A 27,969-nucleotide genomic window follows, 5' to 3' on the forward strand; every position below is an offset into this window, starting at 1 on the left:
TGTCAGTCGGAGGCATAGTGCCCCATTATTGGTGTTAGTAACAGAAATTGTGCTGCATTGCTGGTGTCAGTGGCAGGAATTATGCTCCATTGTTGGTGTCAGTGGCAACAATTATGCTCCGTTGTTAATGTCAGTGGAAGGAATAATGCCTCAAGAGCCGGATAAAGGCCTCAGTTTGGAGATCACTGGTCTAGCCAATAAGCTCAAGGAGGAAGAGGAGGGTTAAATCCCACTGGCTGGTTATATTTATAGCCTCTGGACCACTGCAATGTGTGGTGGGTAGATTGGAAACCTGGAGCAACATTAAGGAGTCTAGCCTAAACTAGCAATTTCAGTCAATGCTTTATAAGGGGTTTGAGACATATATTTTATTTCCTTTGTGGCTTAATGTTTAATGTGGTGAGGAGATTTGGAAGATGTTGGCATTTTGCATACTTGAGCTCTAAATGGAAGAACTCTTCTGCAACATGTTAAATGCTGTGTAAGAACTTATTCGTTATGAATGTTTCAAATTAGTGTGACACTACTACTGTAAAATACTGAAAAAGTTAATGCGGTAAGTGGGGCTGTCTAATGTACTATAAAAATCTATACACTGAGTAAATTATAATTTATATTGCCTGCCATTTTTTTTATAAATTAGTTGACTGGCAGAGTTACCAATGGTTCAGATATGCCTATGATTATTCAAACCAGTTGAGGCTTGAACTGAAGTGCCCCTCCAACCAAGGTAGAGCCAGGGGGGCAGGCATGTCCATATAGAACATAGAAAAACCCTAATTCCAAAGTGAGTAATGGTAGGGCATTTCTCTTGGGCCTGGTCAACAAAGAGGCTTGTTTCTACTGCCCTATAATCATATTTTGGTGATTTACTATCCATGCAGATATCTCTTGTTTTCATCTACTGCTGTCTATTCCTTTTTACCTGTAACACATGGTGCCCTTCTTCGGCTAGCTAACATAAGGGTTTACAGTACACAAAGGAGGCATATAGGGTGGAGTTTACCAGCACTGAAGACCCCCAAGCAGACTGTGGGATGTGTGTAACAGTAAAGTTGTGACCTTAGTACCTTGTTGCATGAGAGCTCCAACTCCAAACCAGAAACTATTTAGCAAAGTAAAATTGTTTTCCACGACATCTGAGTCAGGGTTGCACGGGTGTGGGTTATACCACTCGTAAGGGGTGAACCTGTGATTTTTAACAGAGACAGTCTGTAAACATCAGATAAATACAAAGACCATCAGTAAACCTGGGAGAGAAAAGAAGGCATGAGAACACTTAAAATACATTAGGAAACAGTTTAGTTTATGTACATACTTGCCAACAATACCCATTGGGTATTTGAATGTACAAAGAACATGTCCTTTTTTAGCAATGCCTCTTCCAGCTTCTTGAAGCCAGGAAAGTTTAGAGGAAACTAGGTCTGTTGGCATGTATGTTGTCACATAACAAAAATATAATGGTTATTCATTGTAAGCATGCGGTTAAAAACAAAACTATGGTGAAAACCAATTCAATCAATCACAAGCATAACATAGCAGTTCTGTATATGTAAAAGCCACCTGTGAATAGTCTCAATGGCAATATATTCCGAAATTATACAACTGTAATCTCACAAATTGACAGTGGATACCTAAATAAAACCAGATTTTAGCTCTGGATGAGGAAGGAAAAAGTAGAACCTATGTCAAGTTGTATTGCTCTTTGTCCTAACTGGAGAGTAGAGCTGAGAGAATCTTCTTGGGCTTGGTTCACCAACAGATTCATGAATCGGGCTCGAAGTTTGCAAAGTTTGTGGTGAAACCATTGAAGTCAAAGTGGAGCACATCCATTTCCATTTTGGCCATTTGTAGGGCTAATAAAAAACGGTTTAGCTTAAGTTCCACTTCAATCCGAATCTGCCCAAGCTCTTTCACAAATGTGCCCATAAAGTACAATTAAGGAGAAAATTTAGATCAAACCATGATTACTTCATAAAATTCACAACCTGTTCAAAACTGTAACTATCCAGCAATTTTGGGATAAGTGGAAATGTGATAGGCATTTGCTTAAAATTTTCCATGCAATTCATTACATATACACAGTACACTTTTGCACCTTTTTAATAAGAAATCTTTATTGTAGTAGATATTATAATTAATAGGGACAGTAACAAATACACATATAGTATAGTCGGCTTTCCGTATTTAATCAGAAAAAAAATCAGGGATTTACTTGCAAGTAGCATTGATCACCTGCAAACCAATTAATTTGAGTTTACCGAAGTCAGAACAATGAAAGGGGAATTCTGATTGGCTGATTTGGGCTACCTCCAAATGCAATCTGTCTTTACCTTACTAAAAAAGCTTACAAGAAAATGACTGATTTGGTATCTGTAGTGCAGCTTTTTAAAGTCCAATTGAAATCACTTGAAATCAGTTAAACACATTCCAGCTATTTGTACAGGATGCCAGGGTTGGGTCCTGAACAGCAGGTCAATTTTCTTATTATTTGTGTTGTGGTCCCTTTAAAGGGGAAGATTTGAAGGTATGTTGAGTAATCGTCATCAAACAATAAATATAATGACAGCGACAATTCTGCAACTGAGCAAATTTCAGTGTTTTTGATTTGATTACATTATTGAATAATTTTTATTAAAAGTACATTATTATTTGTTATAATTGTTTATAGTTATTTATTATCTTATAATTTATGATTTTGTGTTTCAAACTTTATCATACCCAAGATGTCTACTAGACTCTTGTTTGGACAAAATTAAGTGAGTTATTCCTAAGAATTACAGGCCTACAATATAAAACGCCAAATTTCCTTGCAAATAATGGTACCGCTTTCAGCACCTAAAATCTGACATAATCATACCGCCAGGGAGGTTAAGGGGGTAAAACCTTCTGGGGCTGAAGTTGTTAATAATAGTAGAAATACAATTTTCTTTTATACCATTTGCACTTTATGCCATGTAATTCTTTTTATTTTTAACTTCTCAATAAAAAAAAGGGACAACTTCACAGTGTAATGAATATATTGAGCTAGGCTTCTAGGTATCGATGAGAAAGTGATATACAACTTTACGCTGCATGATAAATCCAGGCAGAAAAAATATTCTTGTTTCAAGCATGACTACAATTCCTTTTCATCAGGGACTAATGATTCTCCGCTGAGCTCTAGAAGCTTTTTGAGGACAGCGATAAGAAATGTGGCTGATGTATAATCACAACCTGCAATCCGATAATGACTTCAAATACTTTACTTGCTCGCAAGCCGCTGCTTACCGAAGAAGGAAACTGCACAGTGAAACTACTTAAGAGGTAATCAGTATGTGCGATTTGCTTTCTGGGAAAAACTACGGCTGTCAGATTACCTAAGACTTGTATTATGAATTGGGACAGCGACAAAGAAGACATCTAATAGGCACTTATTGGGGAATGCCGATCATTTCGCAACACAGAAAAATAGAGTGCTAAAAAGATAATAAGCCTTTTTTTTAAAGAATAAAGACTCTCTTGAATCCTGAAAAGGTTCCTGTTTTATATGCTTTCTCTTTTACACTTCTCTTGGTAAGCTGTGACTTAAATGGGTTTTAAACCTACGTGTTTTTCACCTTAATGCATCCTATGCATTAAGGTGAAAAAACACCTTGCGATATCAGGTCCCCCAGCCCCCCCGTTTTACTTACCTGAGCCCCAAATTTCCGTGGGCACTTCCCCGCCATCCTTCTCTCCTTGGAGTCCTGGCTTTGATTGGATAGATTGATAGCAGCGCAGCCATTGGCTCCCGCTGCTGTCAATTAAATCCAATGACGCGGGCGCCGGGGGGCAGGGCCGGGTCATACACTCGGCGTCTATGGATGCCGAGTGTATGACACAGGAGTGCGCCCGCACGGTAACCCCCTCGGGAAAGAGCTTCCTAGAGGGGGTTATCTAATGCAAGGAGGAGCCGCGAGAGCCAACGTGGGACCCCAGAACAGGTGAATCGGGGGCGCTCTGTGCAAACTGAACTGCACAGTGGAGGTAAGTATGACATGTTTGTTATTTAAAAAAAAAAATGGGAACCTTTAGTGTCACTTTAAGAAAGTTTCAGGTTTTAGTTTACTTTAAACACAGTCTGATTTAACAGTTAAATACACAGATGTAAGGGAGTTATTTTACCTGCCAAAAGATTTGTATTCTGTCTATGCATTCTGCACTTTACGCAGCTCTGCAATATGGCACACTCCTGTCTAGGAGTGTGCCATACATTTTGAGATACAAACGAGGGACACCTATTAGAAAAAGTATGTAGGCATAGGACACACCCCCTGCCATGCCCCCTTAAAAGAGAATTATATATTTTTTTTAACAAAATGATACAGAATTATAAAAAAATAAAAAGGTTAGTACAACCCCACAACATTTTCTTTTCTTTACAACTATTATTCATTTATACTGGCTTTTGACAATTACAAATGCAGCAATTTAGAAATTAGATGAATGAAGACCCCTTGACCTGCCCTCACCCTAAGGAAAGGGAGCCTTGACTGCTGGATGCTTGGCAACTAAGCAGGGCGTCAACCTAATCAGGGAGTTGGAGTGGCTCCGTTGGGATTGGCTACAATGGCACGAGGTGACTGGGTGGAGCCGGAACTCTGGAAAAGGCTACGCAGGGACATGTCCCACTATTTTCAACAGAATTTTATGTCACAAGAGTTGACCACCCAACCGCCCGTTGTGTGTTTCATTACAGCTTCCTTGGCGGTTTTAACCTGCCAGCAATTGGTATTACTTTATGGGCTATGCCCTCAAGTTTAATTACAGGGTCAGTTTAATGCCTATCTCGCACTGATGGTGGAGACAGGCCTCTTAGACTATACAGTTTGGTTATAGATGCAAAATGAGGGACACATTAGGAGGAAAGAGGGACAGAAGGACATTGTTCCAAATCAGGGACAGTCCCTTAAAATCAGGGACAGTTGGGAGCTATGCATACCCTTACCCTGTGAATGAACAATTAAAGGAGAAGTCCAGCCTGAGCTTGTTTGGCTGTATTTCTCCTATTAATCACAGGAGTGCAATTCGATTTGCACTCCAGTGACCTGTTTTCACTAGAGAGTGGGCTGAAGTCCGCTCTCTGCTGACGTCACGGATTTCAGTCCAGGCACCGCGTCATCCCGACAATAAAGTCTGGAACCTCCAGGTGCCTGGACTGACGCCTGGCTCAACCTCTCAGCCCGAGCTGCTGAGAGGTTGAGACCACTGGTCTGCCCCCTCCTTTTTTTGTGTAAAGGTGAATTATACCGCAGGCACAGTTTACCCTCTATTTTGAGGGTAAAAAAGTGAGTGTTATACTCCAATAAATACAGTAAATGTTTTCTACTGCAGCACTGAGGTTGCTTAGGTAAGTGATGGTGAACCTTGGCACACCAGATGTTTTGGAATTACATTTTCCATGTTGTTCAACCACACTATAGTTCTAAAACATCTGGGGTGCCAAAGTTTGCCACCACTGGCTTAGGTGGTGATAAAGAAGGTAGACCCTTCCACTAAGCAGTTAGTTTAATGTTGGACATAAGGGGCCAGATTCACAGAAGAAGTATGCCGGAGTATCTACTGATACTCCGGCGTACTTTCAAATTTGCCGCGTCGTATCTTTAGTTTGAATCCTCAAACCAAGATACAGTGGGTGACTGCGATATTGTTTTTTTAGCACGACAGCATTGCGCTGATTCTCGGCGACATGGTGCCGACATCTCGCACTCGCTGGAATAGACAAAGCACATTCATGCGAGCGCGTCATAGAAGCGACGGGAGATCCGACTTGGATTCCCGCCAATTCTAGCGTCGGCATTTGGTATGCATTCCTGAGAGGGAGAACTCCACGCCAATTTTTAAATAAAAAAACGGCATGGGTTCCCCCCCAGGAGCATACCAGGCCCTTAGGTCTGGTATGGGTTGTAAGGAGACCCCCCCTACGCCGAAAAACCGACGTAGGGGGTCCCCCTACAATCCATACCAGACCCGTATCCAAAGCACGCTACCCGGCCGGCCAGGCAAGGAGTGGGGACGAGCGAGCGCCCCCCCTCCTGAGCCATACCAGGCTGCATGCCCTCAACATGGGGGGGTCTGGTGCTCTGGGGCAGGGGGGCGCACTGCGGGGCCCCCCCACCCTAGAGCACACTGTCCCCATGTTGATAAGGACAGGGCCTCTTCCCGACAACCCTCGCTCGTGGAATGGCGCCAAACTTCGGTACTTAAAAAATCCCCATAGGGCTAAAATTATTGCTCTCACTATAACATTCGCGGCAACACCTCACATGTGTGGTTTGAACACCGTTTTCATATGTGGGCGGGACTTGTGTATGTGTTCGCTTCTGCATGCGAGCACACGGGGCCGAGGGAACTTTAAAAAAAAATTATTGTTAATTTTCCTTTTTTTTTTACACTTTAAAAAAAAAATTATCACTTTTATTCCTACAGGAATAATATGACACGACAGGACCTCTTTACAGTGAGATATGGTGTCAATAAGACCCCACATCTCACCTCTAGGCTGGGAAGCCTAAAAAAAAAGATCACCGCTTCACAGCTGAAGCGGCACTGTTTTTTTTTATGCAGAGGCCGGGCATGACGTCATAACATCGCGCCCGGCCTCTGACGATCATAGAGACTCCGGCGACCATCTGGTCCACCGGAAATCTCTGTGATCAACATCCGGGGCTGGCGGTTCCTGTCACCGTCTCACCAATCGCACAGGTGAGTCGGGAGAAGCATTGGAGGGCGGCGGGAGGGGGGGACGTCCCCTACCGCTGCCTGTAAGAACAATCAAGTGGCGGAACAGCCACTATGATCATTCTTATGGTGCAGGGAATCGCCGGCTGAAACCGGCAATATCTGAATGATGCTTCTAGCTGCAGGCATCATTCAGATATACCACCACAAAGCCCAGGACGTCATATGACGTCCTCCGGGCACCAAGTGGTTAAAGTAAACCTGTAGACAGGGAAACCATATTTGTTCCTGTGCATGCCACGCCTTTTTGTTACTGTTTCACTAGTCCAAAACATAAAACAGCACGGTGCCCATTATGCAAATGTTTCCTACTCTGCTAATACATAAATTATGTAGCATCAGCAGGCACAAAGGTGAGGGAGTTGGACATAGAGGGAACTATGACGTGCTTTATTACTATAACAAGGCAGGCAAAGTTATTTGCTTGTTTATAGTGATTTCAAAGGTTCTTTCTTTTAAAACAATATCCTGATTTTTTAATTAGACCGGCTACTGCAGGGATACTTTGATGTAACAGTTTCTGGTAATAATGAACACCACCCAAGGAACACTATGCTACTCATTGCAGTAATTAACAGACTTACTCCAGATGCAGCTGTGTGCAGTAAATGAGAGATAGGTAGCTGTTATACCAAGTGGTATTAGGTAATACATCTCCTGGGGTACTTTACTAATGTGTCCTCAAGCTACACTTAAAAAGAATGTCTCTTTACAAATGAAAGGTAACATATCTATTTAATGCCACAGTCTGTTAGTGGAAACAAAAAAAAAAGTCCAAAATAATAAAAATGAACCCTCTGAGCCTATGTGATAATTGGCGAGCCAGCCAGTAGAAGACTCTTTTTCTTCCCCACTGTACTTTCAGAGAATGTCTACAGCATTTATAATTGCAAACCTCTTTTAATTGCCAATGTCATACCAAATACATTTTAATTACTGTTTCAACACTATGATTAATCTGTGAATTTATTAACTCTTATAACTCAGGGGGCTTAGCTGAGCTGGAGTAATGAAACCAGATTGTAATAAACCCACTAATTAACAAGTAAATATTCAAAGCTGACTTTGAATGTACTTAGCCAAAAAGAAGCAGATTTTAAGCATTTTTTTTTATTTTGAATGCAAAAAAGTGCATCAGGTTTTTTCTGGTTGTATGTGCATATTAAATGAGTTTGGGCCAGATCCACAAACAAATTACGCCGGCGTATCTATGGATACGCCGCGTAATTTTTAAAATTCCCCGTCGTATCTGTGTTTTGTATCCACAAAACAAGATACGACTGAATCTGGGCTCGATCCGACAGGCGTACGTCTTAGTATGCCGTCGGATCATAGGTGCATATTTACTCTGGCCGCTAGGTGGCGTTTCCATCGAATTATGCGTCGAGTATGCAAATTAGCTAGATACGGCGATCCCTGAACGTACGTCCGGCCGGCGCATTTTTTAAGTTGTTTCCGTAAGGCTTTTTTCGGCGTATAGTTACCCCTGCTATATGAGGCGTATCCTATGTTAAGTATGGCCGTCATTCCCGCGTCAAAATTTGAAAATGTTACGTCGTTTGCGTAAGTCGTTCGCGAATAGGGCTTTGCGTAAAATGACGTCACCGTCGTAAGCATTGGCTTGTTCCGGTTTAATTTCGAGCATGCGCACTGGGATACCCCCACGGACGGCGCATGCGCAGTTGAAAAAAAACATCAATTACCTCAGGTCAAGACGTATTTACATAAAACACGCCCCCATCACATCCATTTGAATTGCGCGCCCTTACGCCGCCTAAGTTACGCTACGCCGCCGTAACTTTCGGCGGAAATTCTTTTAGGATACAAAAAAAACCTGTAAGTTACGGCGGCGTAGCGTATCAGAGATACGCTATGCCGGACGGAGGAATGCGCAGCGCTACGTGGATCTGCCCCTTTCTCTTTATGATCCAGACAAGCTATCAAAATGCTGGCTGAAAAACAATAATATTAACGTTGGAATGCACACATATACTGTATTCATATAATAATAATATAAACAATAATATACAGGTGCATCTCAACATTTTTTAATATCAATACCTGGTTCAATGATCATGGCATCACTGTGCTTGATTGGCCAGCAAATGTGCCTGACCTAAACCCCATAGAGAATCTGTGGGGTGTTGTCAAGAGGAAGATGAGAGACACCAGACCTGGCAATGCAGACGAGCTGAAGGCCGCTATCAAAGCAACCTTCCATAACACCTCAGCAGTGCCACAGGCTGACCGTCTCCGTGCCGCACTGCTTTGATGCAATAATTCATGCAAAAGGAGCCCCAACCAAGTATTAAATCCATATCATACTGTACATGGACATACTTTTCAGTAAGCCAACATTTCTGTATTAAAAATGTTCGTTTTCACTAGCTGTAAGCCATAATCATCAAAATCTAAATAAAGAAATGCTTGAAATATATCAATCTGTGTGTAACACATCTATATAATATATGAATTTCATTTGTTTATTGAATTACTGAAATAAATTTACTTTTTGATGGTATTCTAGTTTTTTAGATGCACTTGTAATGCCCTGTACACACGATCGGTTTGTCTGATGAAAACGGACCGATAGACCGTTTCCATCGGAACTAACCGATCGTGTATGGGCCCCATCAGTTTTTTCCCATCGGTGAAAAAAAATAGAACCTGTTTTAAATTTTTCTTATGGTAAAAAAAACGATAGAAAAATCCATCGCAAAAATCCATGCATGCTCAGAATCAAGTCGACGCATGCTCGGAAGCAATGAACTTAATTTTTCTCAGCACGTCGTTGTGTTTTACGTCACCGCGTTGGACACGATCGGATTTTTAACCGATGGTGTGTAGGCAAGACTGATGAAAAAATCCATCGGTCCGTTTTCATCAGACGAACTGATCGTGTGTACAGGGCATTAATGTTTCCTTTATCATAGTCCTGCATGGTTCAGGCATAAACTAAGGACTAAACAAAAAGATAATTGTGCTCATCATCAGCCTTTAAGTAGGGATATTATTTATGAAACTATTACAAGGAGTATTTAAAACTCTCTATATAAAATACAATAAAATACAATAACCAAAAAATGGAACAGCAAGCAAGCAAAATAATTAAAAGTCACTAACAAAATTAGTTGCAGGTAAATATATAGGCATTAACTCCATGTGTGTTTTGTAAAAATTTGTAACCTGGAGATCTTGCCAATAACAGCACTTTCTGTTGCTGTCTGACAACGCTAAGCCAGTGCCTCTCGATTAGTAGAGGTGTTGTCAGGCTGCCATGTGCACCTCTTTGGTTGGCACTTTGATCGCCTATCAAGTCTGCAGAAGACTTTATGGGCATCCTAATGACCAACTGAGAGAGCTTTTGCAACAGGCTGACATTGCTGCTGCTTATTATGGGGCAGTGGCTTAGTGCTGCCAGTCTGAAGCAGGAAGTTCTGTTGCTGGCAGAATCTCCAGGTAAGAAACTTTGCAACAGATTTCTAAGCTAATCAATCCCACCCTCACCCTTTATGATATGCTTTGATATTAGGTAGCCCGGGAATGTCAACCAGCCGAGTTTGGTAAAAGCAAACAGTCGCTTTATTGGTTGTGAATGTCACCGGCGCAAAAGAAAATAAATAAATAAATGTGAACCGTGATCTGCTGCAGTACTGTGTGCCCTTAGTGGGGGTCAATAGTGCATGAGGAAGAAAAGTGTTACTGCGCTGATATAATTATCCAGAGGTATTAAATCTCTGGGAGTATGGACATAAGTGAAATATCAGGGCCACAATGTGCCCAATCTTAAATGTGAATAACCTGAATACAAACAATATATAAAAAATATAAGAAATATATAAATCATACAAATGTGACACAGTGATTTCAAACTTGAATCATATATCTAGATCAGTATGTCAGCATACAATCCATATGCCACAGTGCTTCTATGAGAAGAGTGGAAGAGATAGCGGCACTTTCCTGGACACAGTACTACCAACATTGAACCTTGTGTTTGCTGGAACCTATTGTTTGCTGGAACCTATTGTATAAGAGCAAGATTGCCTGCCATTTGGACTATTTTTAAGTGCAGTCAGCACATTGCACATTTGTATGGTTGTTTGATAATTATTTCACTTTTTTGATATTTATTTTGTTCCAATATCGGTTATTGGACAATTCACGGTGCAGATGGCATACTGCATATTGTGGTTTTATACACATATATACACAATATTTTTTGTAATATCTTTCGTATTGTTTTCACTATTTGGTTGGTCAGTAGCAGCAACAGCCATTTTTCTCATAGAAGCACTGTGGCATATGGATTGTATGCTGACATACTGATCTAGATATATGATTCAAGTTTGAAATCACTGTGTCACATTTGTATGATTTATATATTTCTTATATTTTTTATATATTGTTTGTATTCAGGTTATTCACATTTAAGATTGGGCACATTGTGGCCCTGATATTTCACTTATGTCCATACTCTCAGAGATTTAATACCTCTGGATAATTAGATCAGCGCAGTAACACTTTTCTTCCTCAGTCGCTTTATTGGTATCTTCAAAACAAGTATTCTCAAAGAGCTTTTCTCAATCAAAACTAAAGCAAAAACAGTTTGTAGTTCGGGCATAAAAGAGATAACCCCACATCCTCACCGCCAGTCTCTTGGTCCCACACTGGGGGGTTAGGGTTCTTCCTCGTATCAGGGTGCCGGACAGGCCATGGGGTTCAGCAACCAGCGTCTCAGTTGCCAGAGGGTTTATCATGCTCACAGCCTGGCTGTGAACCTCTCCAGTGACACACTTCCTGTTGCCTTTCAACACTCACATTACTGTGGCTTACCCCTTCAGAGCCAGAGTCTATGTAGTCAGAGTTTGGAGGTTCTTCCCTCCCAAAACTCTTTGAACCTCAGATGTTCCAGGTCCCTAATAAACACTTATCAATTCAGAGATTACCGACAATCAGTCCAATTTCCAACCAGACTACCTAGAATCCCCCACTCTGCATGGGTGAAATCCTCTGAGTACTCAAAATTCAAACTGACCCCCTTAAATGGACCATAACTCTAATTTTGGGGAAATATACCTGCTGTTCAAGACACATTCCCAGAGTCCTGTACAATGCATACTTACTGAGACCTATATTTTTACATATATTTATATCCACAGTCATGTTACAGCCCCAAAGACTTCTAAGGGTCTTGTGTATCTCCTGCCACTTAGTTGTCAACAGAACAAGTATCCGCATTGGACGGTTTTCCCTTTATTCCTGTTGAGATGACAACTAAAGATTTTACATTTTTGATCAAACTCAATCTCAGTGACAGGGGTCACCAGGAGAAATAGAGAGAGTGAATCCTCCTTAGTAAGGGGACACACAGCAAAAAAAAACTTGACATGGGCTCTAACCCTTCCCCACTGTAAATGATCCAAAACTAAAAACAAAAGCTTTGGGTTTAGATACATTTTAAAATACATTTCTTTAGAGATACAAATATTGGCTATCTCTGACAAACACATGCTCAAAATGCTAGTTGCCTGGCTGGCATACCAACTTTCTGACTTACACCGGAGTTCCAGCCTGGGGGGAAAAAAAAGTCAGCAGCTATAATAACTGCAGATGCTGACTTTTAATATAAGGACACTTACCTATCCAGGGAGCCTGTGATGTCGGCACCCCAAGCCGATCCATACATCAGCTTGCAAGTAAGGGAAACTGGCAGTGAAGCCTTCAGGCTTTTGTTTGAGACTGAGTTCTATTTTTGCCTGGAACTTCGTTTTAAAAACACAGGGGAATCAAAGAAAAGTCAGACCTCCTTATCTGTATACGTGTTTTGTGTTAGTGACTTCATATATTGAAAGCCATTTTACCAAAAACAAAATAAAAATAAGTCAGCACAAGGGACCTCAATTACCTTCAGTGAGATGTGTCCCTTGTGCTGTTATGTCCTCCTTTTGTTGAAATCTTCCAACTTTGATGTCCCCACCCCCACCACAAGTTAATAGAACAAAGGGGTAATGAAAAGCACTTATTAAGAGTGCTCAACTATGCCACCCCCTTGTGCTCCATTCATAGATGCCCCTGTAGATGCCATCACTACAACTTCCATGAATTAAACAGTACTTATGAATAGAGGAAGGGCAGATGATTAATAGGTTCAACCCTCCATTTACAGACCCTGTTACATTCATAGAAGGTGTAGTAACAGATTCAATAATTTCAGGAGGGAGTTGAAAGGATGGACATAGTTGGGCATTCTTGATGAGTGTCCGTCATAGCCCCCTAGCTCTTTTAATCCCACTCCACCCCACCCACCCTTCGGAAGATTCCAAAGGGTGGGTGGGCATTAGAGGAGGAATATTTTGGCAAAAGGAAGACACAGCAGCTCAAGGGACACATCTCACTGAAGGTAAGTGGCCCTTGTGCTGATTTTGTATTTTTTTTATTTTTGATAAACTAAGGCTTTAAAGTAAAAGGGTCAGTATGACAACCAGGGAACTAGCATTTGTAGAAGGAAAAGTCAGCACTGAGAGATGGGAAAAGTTTCCTCAATGCGAATAATAACAGGTTGAAGTTTATAGATAGTTTTAATTATGTAAAATAAACACGACACAATTAAAACCAATTACAATCACTTTGGGTCCTACTAAGAATATAAATGATGTAAATGACTGTACTGCTACTCCCAATTACAAACATATATTAATAATATATTAATACATGCTTCCAATTAAAGCCTACCACCACCTATTTCATGTATATCCCCACGTCACATCCATATAACATATAATATTTACATGTTGCATGGGGATAATAGCCAACAATGGTGGTTCACTTTAATTAAGAGAATATATTCATTTATTATTCATATCAGTTTGTGGTTAGGGAGCAGCAAGAGCATCATGTACATCATTTATATTCTCAGTGTGGTGGGAAAAGTTATTATTTCTGCTGCCTGTGTTTACCACCACCATTAAAAAACAATCTGTGCACTTGTGGAAAGCACAAGAACAACAACTAGAATAAGTCCTCTGATCAAGGGCTTCAAGGGAACCTTTCAGAATACAATTAAGGAGTAGAGTTTGCAGACTTGCTTTTTTGAAGCTGCAGGCTCTGGAACGGTCATCCTGACAATGAAGTTGCAATTTGTGATTTTCAAATTTTCAAGCTTGCTCCGAGTCAGGTCATTAAAGGCCAATTAAGGTCTCAGGCCTCGTACACACGGGCAAGAATCTCGTCAGGAAAAAAACATTGTTTTTCCCGACGAGATTCTTGGCAAGAATCTCTTGCCGCCCGAGTGTACACACCGACATTTCAAAAGAACCACGGTTCTCTTGAAAGGCAAGAATGCGGTGACATCATTGCGTACGGCGAGCATGCGCTCGTCACATTCGATGCCGTCGCCAATATCTTGCTTCACCTTACGTATGCCGTGGAAGCTACCGCGCATGTGTCAAAGTCATTTCGAGCATGCGTGGGTTTCCACAGGACAGGTAAGTATACACACTCTTGGGTTTCTCGTCGGGAAACAGGCCAACAAGAAACTCAACGAGAAAATTGAGTGCAGGTTCTCTATTTTTCTCGTCGAGATTCTGGCCAGATTTCCAGATGAGAAACCTGAAAGCCTTGTACGCACAAACGGTTTTATCTGCAAGAAAGCTCTGCCAGCAGTTTTCTTGCTGTTTTTTACTGAGAAAAACGGTCGTGTGTACGAGGCCTCACTCCTTTTCTTCCTTTTTATATTCCTTTATCGTCGTATTTGTTGCCTTGATTTTTGCTTGGGGACGGCCAGTTTAAAGCTGGCCAAACGTGGCACAGTACATAATATAGTGTATTCCTGTTGAAACAACCCAACAAACGTTGATCTGAAAATCAAAACAGCTGGGTGGAAAATTCTTGGCCGAACGGTCACTGCAGTCACATTTGGGGTATTCTGAGAAGAGAATTAGAATACAATAGCTGGAAGGGTTGATTCATCCATCCATGTTGTTTAGCATGGTGGGAGAATCTGTTGATTATTTTTGTTCAGGTTGCGAGACTGAACAAGAAAAATATGAATATATGTGACTAGCATTAGTTTTAGTAAAAACATTTGTGCCCTGGTCACCAAGAGCAGTCCTCTATCAAGGCATAGAGAAGTGATGGCCACAACCGTCATCACAACTGACCTTAAATAAACCTGTAGCGATGGGGAAGGGAGTGGATGTGTCTGACCAGGTTAATTGGATGGTAAATGCCCTGGGAAGACTTGGTCAAACTCTATAGCCTCGTACACACGATACGATTGTTGGAAGGGGATTGTTTGTTGACAGACTGTTGTCCTAAATTCTTACCGTTAGTTTGCTCCTTCTGGCAATTGTTTTCCAATTTTCGGCCAACAAATGTTGGGTGACAGGCTAGTAAATTTTCAGCGGACAATGGCTCCATTTCAGATTTTCATATGGTCAGTACACAAATCTGTCACACAAAAGTCGAAAGTACAAATACGCATGCTCGGAATCAATGCTCACCAAACACGAAATTAACAGAGGGGGCCCAAAGGGTGGCACTCAAGACCTGAAATTCCTCTTAGTACGTAATTACATTCGCATTTGTGGCATGACAATGTAATGTTAGTATGCAAGACAAGATGCTGGCACACACCTATTTGACAGGTGAATCCCCCCACCAAGCCATTGTGTTCTCCCGGCGGGGATGGCTTCCGCCGAACCCCTGCTGGTAGAACACAATGGCTTGGTGGGAGGGATTCACCTGTCAACACTGAAAGTGGTCACAGGAAAAAAATTCACTAAGAATACAGATCACTTGACTCCACCCGAATATATAGGTTCTCCCAGCAGGACAAAGGATTCAAGAAAACCCCTGCCCATTGGCTGAGATACCCCACATACCCATAACTTGACCTTGGGTTGCCCTTCTCATATTTAGTACCACCAAGTACCCGGCCACCTAGCGGTAGAAGAGAAAAGTGCAACAAGGCCAAACTTAGGGAGAAATCAACAGATCTCTATAAATCAGCCAGGATAACTACTCCTGGCAAGCAAATTTATGAGGAGCTCACTGCCTAAACTACAGGGTGCTATATATGTATTAATATAAAAAGCCTTCTGTTTGCAACAGCTGCCCCAGCACTCCCTAATACTTACCTAAGCCCCATCTCTGTCCAGCAATGTCCACGAGTGATTTGGCTGTCTGGGACTCTCCCTCCTCATTGGCTGAGACCCATCAGTGGTGCTATTGGCTCCTGCTGCTGTCAATCAAAGTCATTTAGCCAATCGGGAGATAGAGAGGGTGTGGCTGAACCAGGGCTCCCTGTCTGAATCGACAGAGGGAGCTGTGACTTGGTTTGAATGCCCCACTAGAAAGCTGCTTGCTGTGGGGGCACTCGGGCTGCCCTGTGCAAATCCACTGCACAAAGGAGGTGTTTGTTATTTTTATGGAAAAAAAACACCAGTGCAAACACTTCCACATTCAGTCTGAATAAACATTTCAACTAGTTAACCGGGGATAGCAGGAGATTATTAAAAAGAAAGATTACTGGTAATTACACACAACCCATTTTTCAAGTTTAATATTATTTTAACGATTGTATATATGGAATACATGGAACTCTGTATCAATTTTTTGCCTCCATATTTTCATTAATACAATAAGCATGTGCTGAGGACAGTAAGCAATAGCAAAGAAACTTTGGAGGTAGAAAATCAAATCACGGCTTGAATTTTAACTATTATAAATGAGAATATTCAAAGTTTCATTAGCACAGCCTGTAAAGTGTGGCGAGAGCCGAGAGAACGGCGATTACCATGAATGTTAATAGGAATGTGCCTTACCTCGCGATGACAAACAAGACACAACTGACTCCCAGGCAGGCGAGGAGCACGTACATCCAGATATCAGGGGAGAGGGGGTTGAGGAAGGAGAAAACTCCAGGATTGGTACCGTTAGGTTTCCGGTATAGGATGCTGATCCCCAGAGTCATGAAGGGTTTGGAGAAATCGATGACTTTTTCTCTAACGTAGGTGATGGTCAGGGGGGCGACAGCCAAATCTGCTTTCTGCAAATAGAGAAAGTTGGTTTTCTTATTTGGTTAGCAGTATTTAAAATGAAAATAAACTCTCTCAATCAAATGTTTTTAATCCTTATGCTGCTAGCAATAGTAAATACATAGGAAGATATATTTTATTTACTTATTTTAAACTTATTTTTTTTTTTTTACTTTTCTTCAGTTACTTCCTGGTTTCTGGCTTAGGCTATAATTATGTCATACCAGGGGTCTTCAGAAGGGAAGGAGTTTTTTTTTCAGCCTCCTGCCTGCATGCTTAAGCTAAGGGCAGATAAATTCCAGGAGGTAAATTCTACATGCCCTTAGTCAAGATGGCCACAGCTAGAAATGCTAGGGGGGAGGGGGGGGGGTGTACTTCAAACTGATTTCTTAAGTGGAGCAAAAAGAGACCCCAGTGCATCAAAGACAGCCCAGCTCAGCAAAGACAGCCCAATCCAGCAAAGAGACAGCCCAGTGCATCAAAGAGAAAGTGCTGTGCATCAAAGAGACAGTCTCAGCAGGCACAGGTGGGAACAGCACAGACCCATTCAGCAGCATTGTCACAAGACAATTAAAACTTTTCACCACAGCACACAACAGTTACAGGAAGCTGATGATGATCATCCACATGGCCACACCACACTTCACTCTCATACAGCGAGTTGACTGGTGCTAAAACAAGCTTCCAAAACAAGTTGGTATGCCTTAAGAGTAGGGATGAGCCGAACACCCCCGCGTTCAGTTCGCACCAGAACCTTCGAACGGACCGAACGTCAATGGGACTCGAACGTTCGAATTCAAAAGTGCTCATTTTAAAGCCCCATATGCAAGTTATTGTCGGAAAATGTCTTTGAGAACCCGGGTCTTGCCCCAGGTAACATGTATCAATGGAAAAAGTTTTAAAAACAGTCGTTTTTTCTGGAGCAGTGATTTAAATGATGCTTAAAGCCTCGGCAATACTTCCAGGAAAAAATGCAAATGCCTCAGACAGAATCCTTTCGCCTTCATCAGATCACTCGCTTCATAAAATCTCTTGATACAGATCTAGAAGATATAACCTCTAAGTCCTTATGTGAAAACAAATGCCTATATAGGCCTGAATCGCGTGGAGGAATCTCAGATCTATATAATCTCTTCAATAATAGACAGACCAAACCCTCTTACCAATTGGCATGGGAATCAGACCTAGGTGAAACTATAGAGGATGAGATCTGGGAGCGCTGGTCGACCATGGTTCACAGAGGGATACTTAATAGTTCCCTAGTGGAAGCAAATTTTAAGGTACTATACAGATGGTATTTAGTTCTGGCAAAATTAGCAAAAATATATCCTGATGCGTCACCCCTATGCTTCAGAGAATGCGGACAAGAGGGTACCATGTTTCATGTCTGGTGAACCTGTCCCAAGGTTCAACGCTTTTGGGTCGAAGTTTTTACTTTGATCCACTCAGTGACTGGACATAATATACCTAATAATCCTAAAACAGCGCTGTTTGTAGACTTGGTAGAGGGGACCCCTAGACATATTCAGATTCTTATCTTTTTTATTTTCTCTGCAGCCAAAATTGCGATAGCACGTGCATGGAAAACTTCAATTATAAGTATTAGGGTGTTAAAAAGTAAACTTTCATGGTTTATGGTCAATGAAAAATTGACCAGCATCCTTAAAGACAAGCAAGCGAGATTTGACGAGGTATGGTTCCGGTGGATTAAATACCTCCAATCTCCGTGATCCTTGAGCCTGATTATTGAAATAGTTTAAATATATAAGCATAAATTCCGACTTGTTGATAGTAGTTTTATTATCTCTAATCTGTGTTTTATTTATGTATTTAATTTTTTAATTTTTTTTTTTATTATTGAAATTTCACTTATATCCAGACTGATGTTATTCGATCTTTAATCTTTAATAAGAATCTATTGAATCGGAAATTGATTGTTAAATGAATCATCTTCCCCTCGCGACACTACTTGTTCCCAGATGGGGTGTCTGAGGATATCGGATGATTTTCCTGACCTTATACCTTGAAATAGATTGCAATGTTAACATGTGTTTATTATAACTGTTCTTTCAGTTGTGCCCATATATTTCAAATGTCCTAATATATGGTTAAATGTGTAACCCCCCCATTCCCCCCTTTTTTTTCTGTTATTCCTGAAAACTACAATAAAAATAATGAATGGGAAAAACACTGCTCCAGAAAAAACGACCGTTTAAAAAAAAAAAATTCCAGTGATACATGTTCCCTGGGGCAAGACCAGGGTTCTCAAAGACGTTTTCACAGGCATACTATAGACAACCAGCAGGTACAATATTTAAAGGAACCTGCCAGTAAATTAGGAAGAACTGATCTAGCTAAGCTATACAGTGTATAAATATATGTACAACACCTGGGATGTATATATATCTTCTTCACACTGTAACATTAACTGACTAAAAAAATTAGAGAATAAGCATTCAGAGGCTGCTGATACCCACGGGACAACACGCCGATCGCAAGAAAGGCTCGGGGGGAACGCGATAGAGGAACGCTTATTCTCTAATTTTTTTGCATACACGGCTGGAGAAGCTTGGTGCCGGCATACAGGCACACTCAGGCCCTGTACACACGGTCGGACAAAACCGATGAGAATGGTCCGACGGACCGCTTTCATCGGTTCACCGCTGAAGTGGCCTGATGGTCTGATGATGCGTACACACCATCGTTCCAAAAACCGATCAGGTCAGAACGCGGTGACGTCAAACACACGACATGCTGAATAAAACTAAATTCAATGCTTCCAAGCATGCGTCGACTTGATTCTGAGCATGCGCGGGTTTTGAACCAATGCTTTTCTGTACTAACCATCGGTTTGGTCCGATCGGTCAGCGGTCCATCGGTTCGGTTTTGAAGCATGTTTTAAAATGTTGGACCGAAGGAAAACAGACCGATGGCCTATACACACGGTTGGTTTGGTCCGATGAAACTGAACTTCGGTTCATTCTCATCAGTTCGGTCCGACCGTGTGTACGGGGCCTAAGATGTGAGTGCAATATATGCTTTGTATTTTAAACCAATAAATTCTTTTACCTACTACACTATGATGGCCATGCATTTTCTATGAGCTTTTATAGAGAAAGAGAGGCCATAACAATACATTCAAGACATTTGACAGCTGTGGTGATGCAAAATAGGAGTGGTTATCCTGGGAATGAACCAAAGACATTTATTGAGCAGGATCTGGTGAGTGGCCATTTTTAACGGTGATGGGACGATCACGGAGGTGGTGAAATCACTTCGCATTTGAACACTCCTCAGGAGGAATATTTATTGTTAGGAGCACTTGGTTATCACATTGGGACTTTCTAAATAAAGGGAGGAGGATTCACACAGGAATTCTCCCTTATATATATTTTTTTTATTATTATTTTTTATTTCTACTATATTAATTGTGGTTTTGTGACACCATATTTTTTGTAACCCCGTAATAGGGTAGCGCATACTTTCGATGATTTAAGGAGCACTATTTGATATATCAACACGTGCATGGTATATTTATGTATTTTTTTTATATATACATAGGGCTAGATTCAGAAAGAAGTTACGTCGGCGTATCTCCAGATATGCCGTCGTAACTTCGAATGCGGGGCGTCGCATCTCGGCGCCTGATTCCTAGAATCAGATACGCCTCAATGTTGCCTAGATACAAGCGACGTAAGTCTCCTACGCCGTCGTATCTTAGGGTGCATATTTATGCTGGCCGCTAGGGGCGCTTCCGTAGATTTCCACGTAGAATATGCAAATGAGATAGATACGCCGATTCAGAAACGTACGTCCGCCCGGCGCATTGATTTACGTCGTTTACGTTAGGCTTTTTCCGGCGTAAAGTTACCCCTGCTATATGAGGCGTAGCCAATGTTAAGTATGGACGTCGGGCCAGCATCGAATTTTGCGTCGATTACGTCGTTTGCGTAAGTCATACGCGAATAGGGCTGTGCGTAAGTTACGTTCACGTCTAAAGCAATGACTATTTGCAGCGTAATTTGGAGCATGCGCACTGGGATACTTTCACGGACGGTGCATGCACTGTTCGTTAGTAACATCAATTATGTGGGGTCACGACTATTTAGCATACACCACGCCCCCTACCAGCTTATTTTGAATTAGGCGGGCTTACGCCGGCCCATATACGCTACACCGCCGTAACTTCGGGCGCAAGTTCTTTCTGAATACGGGACTTGCCAATCAAAGTTACGGCGGCGTAGCGTATATGAGATACGCTACGCCCGCCTAAAGATAGGCATTTGTATCTGAATCCAGCCCATAGTCTTTTTAGAAGAATATCTGTATATAGGCACTTGGAATATAAAGGGCTGATATCTATTTACACATATACTTTTGGTGGATTGTCATTTATTAGCAAATTTGTGGTGGAATAGCACAAGGTGATATTCACAGGTGCTAATTAATTTTGTTTATTGCACAAGGCTAGGTGGATCGAGGTCACCTACCAGGGTAGCACAATCCGAATACTATATCAATTACATTTTGGGCAAGCCACCATAGAGTTTTGCACCCTTTTGATTGCAGCAAACCATTCAAGATAGAACAAATTTATAAACATAAATATTTGTTTTTTTCCATTTGCGCCAGTAACATCCATCCCATATAACTTGTAAATTAAATGACTAGAAGAAAAATATATTTTATCTGAAAAACATGTATTATTGCAGTAAATCCACCAAATACAAAATTGTTACCGTACAAAAAGTATAAACCCTTTTGACCTTCACCAGTTAAAAGATGATAACGTTGTCGTAAATGCCAAAACACGTCCGAACCTCGGCTGCTGACACACATGCCAAATCATTACAGTTCCGACTGCTGAACCGAGTAAAAATTAAGGGTAGTCGACCATAAATCTCGCCATAGTTATCTCATCTCCAAAGTGACATTGAGATGCCATTAAACTGATAATTCCATAGAGAGGAGAGGTCAAACATGGCAAACAAAATCATGAATTATTTCCCAAATTTTCCTCCACAGCTTCCAAAAATACAATATTGGTGTGGACATGTAGAGAGTGGTTTTGTTTTTTATACTCTTTTTAGCACCCAAAATCACATTACAAAAACTACCAGAGCCAAAATCGAACACATTGGGGTAGATTCAGAGAGAAGATACGACGGCGTATCTCCTGATACGCCGTCGTATCTTTGAGTACGGCCAGTCGTATCTATGCACCTGATTCATAAACTCACTTACGCCTAGATTTGACTAAGATCCGACCGACGTAAGTCTCTTACGCCGTCGGATCTTAACTGCATATTTACGCTGGCCTCTAGGGGCGTGTACGCTGATTTACGCCTAGAATATGTAAATCAGCTAGATACGCGAATTCACGAACGTACGCCCGGCCGAAGCACTACATTTACAACGTTTCTGTAAGGCTTTTCCCGGCGTATAGTTACCCCTGCTATATGAGGCGTATCCTATGTTAAGTATGGCCGTCGTTCCCGCGTCGAATTTTAAAAAGTTACGTCGTTTGCGCAAGTCGTCCGTGAATGGGGCTGGACGTCATTTACGTTCACGTCGAATCCAATGACGTCCTTGCGGAGCAATGCACACTGAAAAATTCCACGGACGGCGCATGCGCCGTTCGGGAAAAACGTCAATCACGTCAGGTCAAGCCTGATTTAAATAACACACTCCCACCTCTTCAGAATTTGAATTAGGCGGGCTTACGCCGGGCTATTTACGCTACGCCGCCGCAACTTTCTTTTAAGAATACGGCACTTGCCTGTAAAAGTTGCGGTGGCGTAACGTAAATAGGATACTTTACGCCCGCACAAAGAAGCGCCATTCTACCTGAATCTACCCCAAAGAGATTTAATCAGCTATTGTCGCACTAGTAGTACAGGAACAGTGTCAGTCACACAACAAATACATAATGATTACTGATGCTGCTTACGTGATCGATGAGTTCTCTGACCATTCCATTCCACTCTCCTTTGTCATTCTGTGCCCCATATTTGCCATCTACTACCAGCCTGACTTCATATATAAAGCCCAAAATGGTGGAGAGTTCTTTCAGCAAATCCAGGCAGTAGCCCTCAAATCTGTCATTTCCATAAAGTGGCTTGTCTGACTTCCTATACATTACGTATGGGTCCTCCTAAAACAAAGAAAAAGGATTATAATAATTTGCACTATGATCAAAGACATTAAATCACAGTGTACAATCCTACAGTGGAAGACATGGCTTATTGGTTAAAGAGCAGCTAAACCCAATAACAAAAATGTAATATACTGTATTCCAATTTACCAATCCTTAGATATTGTAGCTTCATTAGTTTGCGCTTTTTTTTTTTTTTTTACCTGTTGTTCCTGCTAGAAACATCATGTCCTAGGGTGACAAAGCTCAATCTGCTGTATCTAGGGAGATGAAACATTGCCACACCAGGATGTTTGTCAGGACTACAGAACACCCTCTGCTCTTCTTCATAATACCCGGTTCACCCTGGGGCGACACGACAGGCGGCTCAGCCGCCTGACTTGTCGCGTCCCGTTCAATGCAATGGAACCGTTCTAATAGGAGCGACGCAAGTCGCTCCGACTTAGAAAAAGTTTCCTGTACGACTTTGGGGGCGGCTCGGGGCGACCTGCATTGACTTCTATACAGAAGTCGTTTTGAAAATCGCCTCTGAAGTCGTCCTCAGAACGACTTGCAGAGTCGCCCCTGAAGTCGTGCCGCTGCTGTGTGAACCGACTCTTACATACAGCCGTGGCTAAAAGTTTTGAGAATGACAAAAATAAAAAAATGTCATAGTCTGCTGCTTCACTATTTATGATGGCAATTTGCATATACTCCAGAATAATATGCAGAGTGACCAGATGAATTGCAATTAATTGTAATTCTTTGGCATGAAAATGAACTTAAAGGGGTTGTAAAGGTTCTTTTTTTTTTTAAATAACAAACATATCATACTTACCTCCACTGTGTAGTTCGTTTTGCACAGAGTGGCCTCAATCCTCGTCTTGGCTGTCTCGGCTCCTCCCCGCAAAAGCTAACCCCCTTCTGGGAAACGCTCTCCCAAGGGGGTTAGCTTGGCATAGCTGCTGACTGTATCACTCGGCCCCACCCCCTGGAGTGCCGCGTCACTGATTTGATTGACAGCAGCGGAGGCCAATGGCTGCGCAGCTATCAATCACCCAATGAATGAGCCGAGAAGCCCGGCCGAGAAGCCAGCCTGTTCACGGCGTGGGATTTTCGAGGGCTCAGGTATGTAAATGGGGGGGCTGGGGGGCCGTCAATCGTCGGATGAAAGTATTTCCACTGCATTTGTGAAGAAGGCTTCAGGGCACCCAAGAAAGTCCAGCAAGCACCAGAACAGTCTCCTACAGTTGATTGAGCTGCGGGATCGGAGCACCACCAGTGCAGAGCTTGCTCAGGAATAGCAGCAGGCAGGTGTGAGTGCATCGGCACGTACAGTGAGGTGAAGACTTTTGGAGGATGGCCTGGTGTCAAGAAGGGCAGCAAAAAATACATTTCTCTCCAGGAAAAACATCAGGGACAGGCTGATATTCTGCAAATGGTACAGGGATTGAACTGCTGAGGACTGGGGTAAAGTCATTTTCTCTGAAGAATACCCTTTCCAATTGTTTGGGTCAACTGGAAAAAACTTGTCCGGAGAAGGAAAGGTGAGCGCTGCCATCAGTCCTGTGTCATGCCAACAGTAAAGCATCCTGAGACCATTCATGTGTGGGGTTACTTCTCAGCCAAGGGAGTGGACTTACTCACAATTTTGCCTAAGAACACATCCATTAATCAGGAATGGTCCAAAATGGTCCTCTGAGAGCAACTTCTCCCAACCATCCAAGAACAGTTTGGTGATGAAAAATGCCTTTTCCAGCATGATGGAGCACCTTGGCATAAGGCAAAAGTGATAACTAAGTGGCTTGGGGAACAAAACATCGACATTTTGGGTCCACTTGTCAATCCCCAAAAGGGGTTTAAACAGAAAAAAAACCCTACAAATTCGGACAAACTCTAAACATTGATTATGCAAGAATGGGCTACCACCAGCCAGGATGTGGCCCACAAGTTGATTGACAGCATGCCAGAGCGGATTGCAGAGGTCTTGAAAAAGAAGGGTCAAGACTACAAATATTGACTCTTTGCATAAACTTAATGTACCGTATTTATCAGCTTATAACACGCACTTTTTTCCCCTTAAAATCAGGGGAAAATTGTGGGTGCGTGTTATACGCCGAACAGCTGCCTCAGAGGGGAAGAGGAAACGAGCGCCACCGAGATAGACAGAGCCGGATGTCCTGTGTATACAAAAACATAAAATATCCAGGCTCAAACTTACCGACCAATCAGCAACCAACCAAATTCACCTGTCTAACTGTGTGCGTTAAAAACAGATGTGCTCCTGCTGAGGAGACTTTAAATGCAATGTTATAGTTAGGACTGCAGTATACAGAGCGCCTTGATGGGGCCTGCAGCTTACACAAGCATTTGCAAATGCGTGCAACTAAACCTCTGTTTTTAACGCACACAGTTAGACAGGTGAATTTGGTTGGTTGCTGATTTGTCAGTAAGTTTGAGCCTGGATATTCTATGTTTTTGTATGTATATGCGCCCTTTCCAGCGCTCCTTATTGTATAAACCAGTCATAGGTAGGGGCAGTGACTTTTGTTTGTTGTACGGATGTCCTGTGTAGTCGGCTCCTCACGGCTCGTCTTGCAGTCACGCCCAGTCCCACCTCCCACCATTGAACCGGTGTTATGTCCATCATAGGAGCCAGGCCAATGGGAGGGACTGGGTGGGACTGCGAGAGGAGCCGAGAGGAGCCGAGTACACAGGAAATCCGGCTCTGTCTATCTTGGCGGCGCTCATTCCCTCCTCGGCAGGCAGATGTGTGGCCAAGTCTGCAGATGGACACTGTTGGGGGAAAGGCTGCAGATGGACACTGATAATTTTGCAATGATGGGAAAGGCTGCAGATGGACACTGTTAGAGGCAAGGCTGCAGATGGACACTGATCATTTTGCAATGATGGGAAAGGCTGCAGATGGACACTGATAAGGCTGCATTGATGGGCATTTAAAATGTAACTTCCCTCCTAAAAGTTTTTTTCCTTAAACTTCCCTCCTAAACTTGGGGTGCGTGTTATACGCCTGTGCGTGTTATACATCGATACATATGGTAATTGTCAATAAAAGCCTTTGATACTTATGAAATGCTTGTAATTATATTTCGGTATACCATAGTAACATCTGACAAAAAAATCTAAAAACACTGAAGCAGCAGACTTTGTGAAAACTAATATTTGTGTCATTCTCAAAACTTTTGGCCATGGCTGTACAGGGTGGAGCTCCTTCACCACCCTGTATTAGTTTACAGAAGTAGCAGGGCCGTCTTAATAGCATCATGGGCCCCTGGGCAAAGTAATGCTCTGGGGCCCCTACAATGGAGGCAGGTAAATAGAAACAAAGTAGGCAGGAGGTAGGGGATATCTGGGGTGTAGAGGAGTCAGAGTGCTGGGGAGATATCTGGGGAGTAGAGGGGTCAGAGTGCTGGGGGGATATCTGGGGTGTAGAGTGGTCAGAGTTCTGGGAGGATATCTGGGATGTAGAGGGGTCAGAGTGCTGGGGGGGATATCTGGGGTGTAGAGGGGTCAGAATGCTGGGGGGATATCTGGGGTGTAGAGGGGTCAGAGTGCTGGGGGGATATCTGGGGTGTAGAGGGGTCAGAGTGCTGGGGGGATATCTGGGGTGTAGAGTGGTCAGAGTTCTGGGAGGATATCTGGGATGTAGAGGGGTCAGAGTGCTGGGGGGATATCTGGGGTGTAGAGGGGTCATAGTGCTGTGGGGATATCTGGGGTGTAGAGGGGTCAGAGTGCTGGGGATATCTGGGGTGTAGAGGGGTCAGAGTGCTGGTTGGATATCTGAGGTGTAGAGGGGTCAGAGTGCTTGGGGGTTATCTAAGGTGTAGAGGGGTCAGAGTGCTGGGGGGATATTTGGGGTGTAGAGGGGTCAGAGTGCTTGGGGGTTATCTGGGGTGTAGTGGGGTCAGAGTGCTGGGGGGATATTTGGGGTGTAGAGGGGTCAGAGTGCTGGGGGGATATCTGGGATGTAGAGGGACAGCCGGGCTCAAGGACCAGCTGCTTTGAAAAAAGGGCAGGGGGCCCCCATGCAGCTGGGGCCCCTCTTGGGCAGTGCCCAGGTGTGCCCTCTCATTAAGACAGCCCTATTAGCATTGGCAGGAAAATAAGGCTGCCATAGGTAAACCTGCAGGGCCCATAGCACTGAATTTTAAGGAGGATCAACAGGTATTTTCAGCACTTATCAAACTGATATAACCAAACTTTTAATTGTAAATTGAACAGACCAGCAAATAGAAGAAGATCATTGTTAGGGTTTACATTCACTTTAATACATTAGAAGTTCAATAGCTTTGCAAGGATAGGCTCTGTGTGCAAATCACACAAGATGCCTTTTTCCCTTACCTCTAAAATCATTGTTGGTTAGTCAGAGAAACAAATAAAATCAGACGATGAGGACTTAACTCCTTACAGTGTTCAACCTTCGTGAAAAATGGGTGCTCGCTGTGACAATTGTGGAAGGACCACATAAACCACTGTGGAATGATGATACATCACCAGCACTCCGTTGTAGTCATATACACTTTGTATTAGTGCAATGTCACATCAGTCAAGTAAGCCAACATTTCTAGGCCACTCACGGTCCCTTTCTCAAGGGGCCGTAGTTAAATATTAATGTCACTATGTTGCCTTGAGGAAGGGACCCTGCGTGGCCTGAAACCTCGGCTTATTTGACCGATGTTAAAAATAAAAAGTGTATATGATTGCAACGGAGTGCCGGTGACATCTCATCATTCTAAAGTTATAGAAACAGCACTATTTAAACTGCTAAGAACATAGGGCCAGATTCACATAAGAGATACGACGGCGTATCTGCTGATACGCCGTCGTATCTGCTGATACGCCGTCGTATCTCTGTTTCTATCTATGCGACTGATTCATAGAATCAGTTACGCATAGATAGCCAGAAGATCCGACAGGTGTAATTGTTTTACACTGTCGGATCTTAGGATGCAATACCGCGGCCGCCGCTGGGGGGAGTTTGCGTCGTAAACCAGCGTCGGGTATGCAAATTAG

General features: G+C 42.5%; 1 protein-coding gene across 5 annotated transcripts in view; it reads right to left on the bottom strand.

Annotated features, from left to right (window-relative positions):
- The window catches only part of GRIK1 (glutamate ionotropic receptor kainate type subunit 1), a 581,617-nt gene that overhangs the window by 89,172 nt on the left and 464,476 nt on the right, over window positions 1-27,969 (bottom strand). For all 5 annotated transcript variants that reach the window (XM_040338856.1, XM_040338854.1, XM_040338852.1 and 2 more), the window contains 3 exons: window positions 22,753-22,956; window positions 16,590-16,813; window positions 1,071-1,189 (listed from right to left, as the gene is read on the bottom strand). In XM_040338856.1, coding sequence (XP_040194790.1) covers window positions 1,071-1,189; window positions 16,590-16,813; window positions 22,753-22,956 — 547 coding nt within the window. The remainder of the gene's footprint in view (window positions 1-1,070; window positions 1,190-16,589; window positions 16,814-22,752; window positions 22,957-27,969) is intronic.

This window comes from Rana temporaria, chromosome 2, assembly GCF_905171775.1.
Source record: "Rana temporaria chromosome 2, aRanTem1.1, whole genome shotgun sequence".
Classification (NCBI taxonomy): Eukaryota; Metazoa; Chordata; class Amphibia; order Anura; family Ranidae; genus Rana; species Rana temporaria.